Raw genomic sequence first — 11,633 nt, 5'->3', positions numbered from 1 at the left:
GTCTATTCTTTGAGCTACAGGGAGCCAGTGTAGGGACTTTAAAACTGGTGTTATGTGCTCTATCTTCCTGGTTTTAGTGAGAACACGAGCAGCTGCAGCTGTTTGATTGATTTATTAGTCAGACCTGTGAAGACGCTGTTGCAGTAATCAATGCAGCTAAAGACAAACGCATGGATGAGTTTCTTAAGCAGTAATGTCAAGGTGATTTATTATCATGGTACAGTGTATGAGGTGTCCATGGCATGGTTCCCATGCTCACTAGAGTAGCTTGGTTGTGAAGAATTTCAAAGAGGACTGGCCATGCTGGCTTCATGCTGAGACTACAACCCCATCACACCCACGCTACGCAGTTAATAGGCAAAAAAGATTTGGCGAGAACTAGGAGCAGAGCAGCGCATGACTGCCTTTACACTGTAGATTTTCCAAATTTTCTGCGATCCAGCCATGTGCTAATAAATCCTGTAGGTCATGGAGAACATAGCAGGGTCATCAGCCTGCATAAAGGCCTTATCATTATAGTAATGATGTCATTGTAAGAGAGCAAAGGCATAGGATTTGGCTGCTTTACTTTCATTTTTTTTTAATTCAACATTCCATATAGACTTAAATAATAAAAGATGTATTATCTATATCATAAATATGTAATTGTGCTTTTAGATTTATTACAAACATCTAAAACTTTAAAAATTACTCTAATACAGTGCAGCCCACACAGAACATCTCTACTCCACCAGGTCTGTATTAGAATCCACCTAAATAAACCAAGATGACCGTGTGTGCCTGTCTGTAAAAGGCAAAAAGCACATACAAGCTGAAGACCATTTCACTAAACAGAGCTTTTCAACTGGACTTTTTTTTAGAAGCAAAATAGGTAAGCCCTGCATACACCGTTCACCTGTGCACTGATTTTTTAAAAAAGGTCAATAATTTAATTGCAAAGACCTTTCTCAGGACCAACAACTTGGCCTCAAACTAGACACCTTTAATTGACACCATTTGCACAAGTCTGAAAGTTTTTGTTTTCAGACTTTGCAACACTTCTTTTCATTGTGTAACATAAAAAACAATGCAAAAAACATTTTAACAGGAACTCTGGTACATTTTTTCTTCCTATCAAACTAAATGTACAAATTTGGTGGAGCACCCATTTATAGCCATATTCTGAAGACCGAGTTAGGTGCTACACTCTGTTGAATACTACCACCTAGTGTCTGTCTGCAGTGAATATTAGTATCAGTGACACCAGTAGTTTACTTTGTTTCAGACAGCTACCAACACGGGTTTCTATATTTAGAAACAATATTATTGCAGTCTTTAAGAGTGTATTTGTGTTAGTATTTCTCACAGTTATTTTGGCATTATTTAGACACTGGTGTTGTATTATTTATCTGTTCCAGGACAACTCACTTTTCAGCTTCAACTCACTCATTTTTCCATATATGGAGCTGAAATTTGGTGTGGTAGTACCTGACACAGAGCCCCATCGTATATTGAATGCTGAGAAAAAAAATACAAAATGGCCACCAAAGCTAACGAGATCATAATTCACAACTAAAGTTGTTTGTGCTCTAACTTGAAAACCGTGTAACTTAAGAAGGTCAAACTTCACAGCTACAACCCTCATGGGCCAGGGATCACCGTGCTTGGTTACAAAGCCACAAGGTCAAAGGTCAACATCACAAAAAACACGCCATTTTAATTCCTCAATGTTTCTTTCAACTTCAACTCTGTCATTTCTCAATATATAGAACTGAAATTTGCTGTGGCAGTAGCTGAGAATGAGCCCCATCACATACTGAATGGTAAAACAAAACAACAAAATGGCCACCAAAGCTATCAAGGTCAAAATTTAGATCTAAACTTGTGCATGCTATAACTTCGCAACCATGTGACATAGGAAGGTCAAACTTCACAGCTGGACTCCCGATGGGTCTAGGGATTGCCCTTTAGAGATCAAGGTCATGAGGTCAAAGGTCAAGATCACAAGAGCCCATGAGCTCTAGCTCTTAAACTGTACAGTTATACATATATGTTGCAACAACAATACTTAAAACATTTTATGTTAATAAACCAAACAACACAAACTACATCAAATGAAACAGAAAAATATTATGAGAAAAATGTGGGTTCAAATATAAACATTGCTCCCTTATTTTAAATTAGAAAGTGATCTTTTCCAGACTTAAGATATTGTACTGCAGCACAAATGACATATTATATGTGCAGTGATTGAGTAGAAAGTAATACTTTTAAAACCTATGTTGTTGTAATCAAGCTAAACAGTAGCTTATAACAGCCACTGTTGCTTTACATTTTTTACTGCAGATTATTTAAACAGAAAAAGCTGACATGAAGATAAATCTACAACAATAACACTGTGTTGTAGTTGTGTTTTTTTAATGATGAGAGTAGCATAGGCTCCAAAACAGCATAAAGGACTTGGACTCTGTGAGTGTGTGTTTGGGTTTTAAACTTTAGACGGTTAGCATAATTCCAGTTTCTTTCCTGTCTCTGGTCCCATTCCCAGTTTGTACAGAGCATAAAAGAGATTAATGGAGCATGATAATGTGATGAGCAGAAAGTTAGCAGTCCCTCTTGTAAGCAAAATATTGATTGTAACCTATAAGCGCTAACTGATGAAATTATTTAGGATTGCCTTCTTGTTTGTTCTATAGTTTTGTGTCTTGTCTTCCTTTTATTTCTTCTTTATTTCTTCATGTTTTCATTATAAACTAAGTGGCCTATTCCAAATACAGTGGATTACAAAAGTATTTGTCCCCATTGAAATTTGTTCTATTTGGTTGTCTGGTATTCAAACAGATTAAAAAAATAAAAACCTTAAATAGATTTTCAGTTTGATTATAAGTAATGAACCTTCATGAAATATTCCATAATAATCAATTTGAATAGAAAAAAACTTGATTTTAAATATTTCTTAAAAGAAAAATAAATAAATACATTTATATTGTGTCCAACAATCTTTAAATCAAACCAGACATTCTCAGTTGGACTGAGGTCTGGGCTTTGACTGACCCACTCCAGGACCTTTACCTAGTTCTCCTTAAACCAGGGGAGTATTGCTTCAGGTCAGGTAACCTTATCAGCCCAGTGTGTTTTTTAACTGTTTGTAATAAACATAAAGTAATACAGGTAGTGTTTTGGTTTTGTATGCCAATAGGTACTTTGTAAGCAGAGTTAATGAGGCGGCGTTCAGAGAAGGTCACCCTGAAGCAGCCATGACACTAGGAAGGGAATTCAGTAGCAGTGAAGAGTGAATGAATGTTCAGCCCTCCCTCTTCTCCCTATGCGTCCTGCTGAGCTTCTCTTGTGTGGAGAGCAGGGGAAGACGGTACAGGCAGATCATGTGGTTCACTTGTGGTTTCAGTCTAAAGATGGGTCATGATGAGAGAGGGACTGAGGGACAGAGGACAGAGGAAATGTAGGTTGCAGAGTAGAGGATCATTAATGAGGAAAGCTTTAAATCACGACAAATCAAGGGGAAGAAAAGTGGAACGTCAGAAGCTTAGCACGTCACTGAGTCAGCAGACGTGGTTCCTTTCACGCACAGCGAGCTGACGTAGCAGAGCTGCAGTCAGGAGAGTGGGGGTTGTCACTGACTATGTATAGTAATGCTGAGATCTGCTGCAGCACGGCTCAAATCAAGATCAAACCACATGTTGAACATAAAACCTGTTTGGAAAACTGTAATGCTCTGAAATTAATCTGGAAGGCAATATGGGAGCAGAAAAGGACTATAATCTCTATAGAACATATTTGGTCAAGATTGCTTGAGGTTGGGACTACAACATAAGCTTAGTATTCATCCAAACTCAAACTGAAGATGTATAAATAAGAACCACGCCCTCAATCAACAGCAAACTAATGGGAACTTTCCATATTTAGTGATGTGAAAACATAGGAAAAGGTAAATTTTTTTAATATAATCGGAAGCTCCAGGACAAATTATTGCAACCCTGCTTTGAGAGATGTCTGCCTTTTCAGTTTTATTATCAAGAAAGTAATATATGTGGGAACCATGCTGTCATGGGTGGAGTGTGTGTTGCAGAGATAAAAGCCCATCAGTTATTAGCCTGTTTCTCTAACTGAGTAACTGCCTGAGCAGTGGTGTGAGGAGATGCCTCGATGCTAGTTTGTATCTGATGCTCTTTAGCCTGCAGCTGATGCTGAGTGAGAAGAGAAATTGTGACATCATCATGTGGTCCTGCCCCTTTGCACGTCCTCTATTGGGTACCATGGCAACATGAGAGACATGCCGGCTGGAGGGAGGTTATCATACTGATGCAGCTTCCTCCTTCAGCTCACAGTCACACCCCCTTCACTCTAATGCTACCCCCTCCTCTGGTCAACTGCTCCCCTCCTTACTCTCCTTCCTATCCCTAGCTCAGCCAATCAGAAGGATCAGTGGGGGCAGGGCATAGCAGAACCACCATTCCAGTGCAGAGCTGTAACATCTCCCTGGAGCTAACAGGGAGTTAGCAACTGAAAGGGGGGAGGCAGAATAAACGCAAGCCTGTGTGTGTGTTTGTAGTGTGTGTGTATGTGTGTGTGTGTGAGGCAGTGACTATTGCCTGTAGCAGACTAGCAGGCACGGCCGCTGCTGTACTCTTGTTTTACCAGACATTTTCTTTTAACCTTGTCCAGTTGCGCAGGTTACGCCTTCTTCTTTACTGACTGCAGGATAAAGGGGGATCAGCGTGGAGGAACAGGAGTAAATAGACGACAGGCCTCCTTTTCCTCTTTCTCTACTCTAACCACTTCATAGTAGCTGACAGCTCCTGGTGGACGTGCAGGCAAGATGATAGCGGCTCAGCTTCTGGCCTACTACTTCACTGAGCTGAAGGATGATCAGCTCAAGAAGGTGAGTGGGAGCAGCTTTGAACTGTACAGTTGAACTGAGACCTGTGGGATGTGACAGCAGCCCAGAGGACAGCCACAGACACCAGTTAACATTACCAGAACGTTGGCATTGAGCTGTCTGATGGTATATCTTGGCTGGAAGAGAAGAATGTAGGCTTTCAAGACTAAAAGAGGAGTAGGTCATTATGAAATAAAATTTGGATTTGATCCAGTTCTAGTTTGTTGAAGGGTTACTAGTATTTGACACTGATGTCCTTGAGCAGGGCCGTGGTCTAGGATGGTGGCGATGTGCTACTGTCTGCAGCACATCGCCACCATCAGGGTTTCTAGTGCATTGGTTGCTATGGTGTCCAAATAAGACAGAGATAGTTATTAAAAGTTGTAAATATATAATCAATCTCCTTTATCTCTTGCTGTTTTTCCAATCCTCTTATTTTTACAGCTGTTGTTTCTTGTTTCTGCTTTTTCCTGTAGAGGACATTTTTATTATATCTAAAAAGGCAACATACATCCTGAAGAACTAATTACAGACTTCCAAAACTGACCATGGATTCAATTTAAAGACTGGTGAGGGTGGAAATGGGAGCATAGTGATAGTAGCGGGGGTGGGAGCGTCAATCGAAACTGGTGTGGGGTAAAACCATTTATGGGGTGTGACTTCACAATGCAGCCTGGGCACATCCCTCTGCTGAAACAGGTTATTGGAACAATAAAGGTCAACAAACTGCACTGAAAGTGTATAGGTTCTGCAACCAGAAAAATTCTGGATGTAACTGGTTAACTACAACGCTACAAATGTTTTATAAAACTTGGCATTAGCCTAAATGGCTGCTTTTTGAGAGCATAATAATAATACAATGGCTTATCAAAAGTTATTTACCCCTTTAATATTTGATAGTTTGTATAGAAATTAATAAATAGTTTACTATTGCAAACCTTTATTTTAAAAGTGTAGAAATTCAGATTGAAAGTCTCAGGGTAAACTGGGGTGACACTAAATCATGCTTGACAGAAAGTAAGACTGTTTTATGCTTGAATATTTACATTGGTGCTTCAATAAATTGCTACAACTAACTGAACAAATATATTGTATGCCAGTGCAATGAAATTAAATCCATCCATCCATCCATCCATCCATCCATCCATCCATCCATCCATCCATCCATCCATCCATCCATCCATCCATCCATCCATCCATCCATCCATCTTCTTTACCTGGTTATTCCAGTGGTCATACTAATTACATGTAAAATTAAACCATTCCTTGAAGGAATGCTTTCCGTTTTCAACTAAAATCATACTATGTTGAAAAGTTGTGGCTGTTTTGGTCAAACCTTGAAAATAACATTATGTGAAATAAAATGCAATATTACAAGATGTCACACTCAGGGTATGTGTTGTGAATGACTCTCAATTACTACCACATCATTTGTTAGCTCACTATCTGTCAACTTGATGGAACCTTATCCATTTTTGTGTTGGCCAGTTAGCTGTGGTGGCCATCTTGACTTGGGTCGACTCCAAAACTTAGTCAGTTTTAGATGTACATTCAGTGATTACTTTCTGAAAATGTCATTAAAATCTGTCCAGAGGTGCTCATGAGATTGACTAACAGTTACTGGAACAGTTTTAGACAAAGCTGTCTTTCACAATAAGTTGCAGTTAGAGTATGAGTTGTAAATAAATTTCAGGTACAGTTATACCAAAATTAACCTCATTATCTGTCAAATTGATTGAATTATAGATGATTTTGTGAGGTTAGAATGCTGTGGTAGCCATTTCAAATTAAATTAGCTCCACGAATCAAGCTGTTGTAGGTGTACTGTGATACAGTTATACAGTTGTACTGTATATTCAATGACAATTTCCTGAAAAATTAATTTAAATCTGTTCAGGGATCATAAGATATTTTGCTGACAGACAGAAAAACTTAACTACAAATAGTTAGTGGCAATAAAAATAAAGACCTTGTTCAATTTGTTAGTGTTTTTAAATCTGTCTTGGGGATCAGTCTCAGCTTCTACTACACCAGATTTTAGGTCAATATCTGTAAAATTGGCTGAGTTGTAGCCATTTTTTTTATTATTTTTGCAGTCAGTTAGTCATGGCAGCCATCTTTAATAGAGTTGACTGCAAAAGTTAACCAATTCTAGATGTACATCCAGTGATTACATTCAAAGAGGTTCATTAAAGTTTGCCCAGTGGATTATGAAATATTTTGTAATCAGACAGGCACATGAACACACGCAGACAAGGGCAAAAAAATGATTACTTGCCTTTCACCTTTCAGCAGTGGGCAATAACTGAAACTGTCTTAGCCTACAGCCTTTTAAAAACATGCCAAAGACAGTAATGATGTTATGTCTAAAACAATCTTTGTTTTGAGAACAATGACTCATTGTAAAGCAAACTTTACAATTACTGTCACTTGGCACAGAACAGACTTCTAAATTGTGGTGTTCATCATGGCTTGCCCTGCACTGAGTGATCACACTTGGTATCAAAATTTCACTTTTATGTTGTTCCTGAGTTAAAACTATAATTTCCCAGGTTTTTTATAACTAAACATAATAAAAAATGATTCTAAAACTATCCTAAAAGTATCTTTATGGTAAATGTTATTTATTTAATTGCTGCAAATTTTAACAAAATTCTGTATCTGGCTACATAGAAACATTTGTTGCGATTTTAGAAGTCCTTGTTCAGCCACTTTTTTACAATAAGAGGAACACACAATCAACTGTTTGCTTCTGTCTTATTTGCCACCATGTTTGCTTTAATTAATGGCAGCACTACCTGTATGTCCCTACCATACCAAAATAAATAATAATAAACATTACGATTAAAATAGACCTTTGCAGCGCTGTTGCTGCTCAGGCCTAATAAAAGAAGGGAGACAATTCACTCAGACTTAGAGACACTGTAACTGCAGGAAAATACTTAAAATAAACTCTTTTGTAGGCAAGTAAGAGATAAATGAGTGTTTTTATCTAAACAACTGGTAAAGGTCTGTCAATGCCGATTTCTTTTCTTGTTAGCTTGGTATGATTTTCACGTTCTTCACACCCCTTCTTTGTGCATATCTGTTCTGCAGATTGATAAGTACCTGTACTCCATGCGTTTCTCTGATGACACACTAAAGGACATCAAGAACCGCTTCCGCAGGGAAATGGAGAATGGACTTGGCCGTGACACAAACCCCACTGCTGCCGTCAAGATGCTGCCCACCTTTGTCAGGTCCATCCCTGATGGATCAGGTAGAGTGTGAATAAATGAGACTCACAAACAAACACACACTGCAGCAGTTGGGGAATATGTTTATTTGATGTTAATAAGGTCCACAGCCGCAAACCTTTGGGAACTTACAGATGTGCTTTAATTTGACCAGCCGCAACACAAAGTTCAACTCGGGGGTTGACAGTTTTTACTATATAGCCTAAGAGGTAATCAAAATGCATAAATTAGTAAACTTTCTCTTCAAAAGACTAGAAGAATAAATTGAGTGATTTCTTACTCTTCAAAGCCCCCAATTGAAAACTTACCCATCTGAGAATCACAGCTAATTTCCTCTTTCAACATTTCCTCAAAACAAGCATCCTTTTGTGTTTTTCTTCTTCCACTTTTGGTTTAATTTGTGGTCTTCTTTTTGTTATGTGTTTGGCACCACTTTTTTTAATGGGAGTTATATTGTTGCAGTTGGTGTACTCAAACTGTGCAGTCACAAATATTTGTGTTGCTCTTCCAATGACAGGTAAAAATGACAAAATTTATGTCACACAAGTTTTGTAGTTGAGCATAGAGTTGAGTGGACCATGAACCATGAATTCAGTCTAACATCCAGCAGAAATCCCAAACCCCACACAGCCACTGTAATCTAATTAAATACATTGTTTAATTACTAGTAATAATTAATAGTTAAAATAGATAAATAGTGGTATTTTCTGGAAAGGACAAACAGAATAAAGGAGGAATATCTTTCAAAAAGTTTCATTCACACAATTATACCTTGTTGAAGCTTCATTATTTTACTGCTTGGCAAAAGTTATGTTATTCCTGTGATACAAACAGTCTATCTTTACTGAAAATGTGTTCAAGTACAGTATGATGTTTCCTCTTCCAGTTTATATAAAATGCTGATGTGTTAAAATAGTCACGCTGGTCCTGTGACATAAGCCTCTTTGTGCTCTGGATTTGGACTCACTAAATCACTACTGTTTTAGTTCTGAGGTCAACGTGTGAACAGCTTCACTGCCTGTGAAACACAACTGTTATAATTTTTAGTAAAACAAGAACAAAAAAAGGTTAGTTAGTGGCCTTAAAATTTTCTCTATTAAAATATCTTTCTGTATCAAATGTAGATGCTTCTTGATAAAGCTGACAGATTTCTTCAATGCCAACAAACCTCTGAGAAATCAAACAATCCCTTATAAGTAAACTATCTTTTAAACATGCAGTGTTTAACAGACTAAAGCTTAAATGTGGCATGTGCAGTTGGGCAAAGCTATACAGGCTGACGCCTGCCTTCCACACATTATAAATAGCCTCAGGTTTCAACAACAACACGAGGGGACTGAGAGACCAAGCAAAGGGCAAAGTTGAAGCCATAAAGAAAGTTAAAAAAAAAAAACATTTAAAAGCCAGATAAACAGTGACAGCTTAAATGAGAATCATAGGTGTTCAGATTTGTTCATACCTAGCTATGATTTCTTTTGCATGTTTTTTCTTTAGATCATTAAAAGTCCTGTAGATAGAATTAGGCTTTAACTTCTATTCTGTGGTCTGCAGTAAAGCTAAAGTTACTTTTTACCTACAAGCTGGAATGATGTAAATTATTATTAGAAGTTTAAATTAATTAAATTTAATTAATCAGCTCTGTTTTTGTATTAACCTATTAAAATCAAATGTTTCTCATCATCTACACATGTTTACAATTTTGTGAGCTCCTTGAAAAATGGTAAACTACTAAAATGTTGTATGATGTAGTTTTTACCTGAAAATTAGGGAAAAAAAAGATTTAAATGTGATGTCAATTTAAGGGATTTGTTTTATGTTTAAAATCACCTATTTATTATAAGGTTAAGCACAACAACATTCACAAGCTTATACAGCAAACTAGGGTAGGATAAATGGTTTGGTTTTACTCTATCTTTATCATCAGGTCAAACCTACTAGTTCTGAAAATACACTAATAAAACACACACATATATATATGTTGATATACAAAATTAAGTTGGTCACTGAAGGCAAACGAGTAATGCTAAAAAAGATGTTTCTAATGCTATAAATTAACAATAATGCTGCGTGGTCGCAGGAATTTTTGAATAATGAATTTTACTCTCACTCATAAGTCTTCTTCAGGCTAAGTTTATGGCAGTAGGAGTCATGGGATCTATATAGAAATATGAGATTACTGCACTTAAATACAGAAAACATGTTTCTGAATAAAAATAATCACAGCTGTTTAGACCAGAGGGTTGTACTATGAAGCAAAGTTAACAGATTATCCAGCAATTTTAAGCTGAAGGTCAAAGTCTTCAGTATAACGAAGGAAGTATAACGGACTAAGCCCAGCTAGATCACCATGGTAACAGAGGCTGACTTCTCAGTACAAAGCTCCATCCTTTCACACATTCTTGTCTTAATGACATTCAACATAGAAAAGTCTGAGTATAACAACATTAAAATATTGCCATAGTTATTCTTAGTGCTGTATCATTTTAAATAAACATCAAATTGTCAAATAACACTAAATTATTGTCTTCTTAAAAGGCAGTCAGTGCACTGCATGTAGATGTTGATAAATTGTTGGTATTTTAATCATCATCAAATTTAGCCACAAACAATGTTTATTCATAGATATATTTTTATTTAATCATTTGATCTAATAAATGTATTTCTTATAAAATTTAATTTCAAGTTAAATCATCCCCCTTGACTAAAAGCATAAAATACACTCACTTTACTCGGTACCCCTGTTCAACTGCTTGTTACTTAGTTTCCTCTTTGTCCTTGGCCATAGTTTCTCCTCAGCCATTCTGGCTTTCAGTTCAGCATTCACACATACTCTGCATCTACTTGTTCTTCACACCTGTTCCCACTCCGCAATCCCTCCTAGCATAAATACTCTCAGCGCATCTTCACTCTATGTCAGATCCTACGGTTGTTCCAGGTTTGCTTCATGGTTTCCTGGTTCTTATTATTATTAGCCTTTAGTTTTGTTATGCCCCTGCATTTAGTTCTGTGCTGCTTTGGCAGCCCTTTTGTTTCCTTATTAAAATTTTAGTTTTATTCAAGTTTCTTCAGCCTCTGAGTTTGCATTTTGGGTTCCCTTTGACCACTTATCACATAATCAGCCAGTCACATGACAACAACTCATTGCCTTTAGGCATATAGATGTGGTAAAGACGACTTGACAAAGTTTAATCCAGGGCATCAGAATGGGGAAGAAACTGGCTTTGAGTGTAAGGTGGTTGCTGGTGCCAGATGCAGTAGTCTGAGTTTTTCACGTCCCCACGAAGACAGAAGGGAAGGAAAAGGAACAGAAACACATCAAAAAAGCTCTCCAAACATGTGGGTATCCCAATTGCGCTTTTGTCAAGTCAGCTAGGAAATCCACTAAACACACCAGGGAACAGAACAAGGAGAGGAACAGAGGAAAGAACATTGTCATTCCTTACATTGCTGGAGTATCTGAGAAACTCAGAAGGATTTTCTCCAAACACAACATCCCAGTACATTTCAAACCCAACAAGACT

At 37.4% G+C, this 11,633-nt stretch overlaps 1 protein-coding gene across 2 annotated transcripts in view; it reads left to right on the top strand.

Annotated features, from left to right (window-relative positions):
• The first annotated feature begins 4,457 nt into the window (after nt 1-4,457).
• The window catches only part of LOC108245317 (hexokinase-1), a 37,088-nt gene continuing 29,912 nt past the window's right edge, over nt 4,458-11,633 (top strand). The window contains exons 1-2 of one of the 2 annotated variants that reach the window (XM_017432121.2): nt 4,458-4,879; nt 7,973-8,135. In XM_017432121.2, coding sequence (XP_017287610.1) covers nt 4,817-4,879; nt 7,973-8,135 — 226 coding nt within the window. In that variant the 5' untranslated portion in view covers nt 4,458-4,816. The remainder of the gene's footprint in view (nt 4,880-7,972; nt 8,136-11,633) is intronic. The other variant, XM_017432122.2, reaches the window with a different exon arrangement.

The sequence above is a fragment of the Kryptolebias marmoratus genome, linkage group LG3 (assembly GCF_001649575.2).
Source record: "Kryptolebias marmoratus isolate JLee-2015 linkage group LG3, ASM164957v2, whole genome shotgun sequence".
Taxonomy (NCBI): Eukaryota; Metazoa; Chordata; class Actinopteri; order Cyprinodontiformes; family Rivulidae; genus Kryptolebias; species Kryptolebias marmoratus.
The sequence above is the reverse complement of the archived record's forward strand: the minus strand, read 5'-3'. Positions and strand labels throughout refer to the sequence as shown.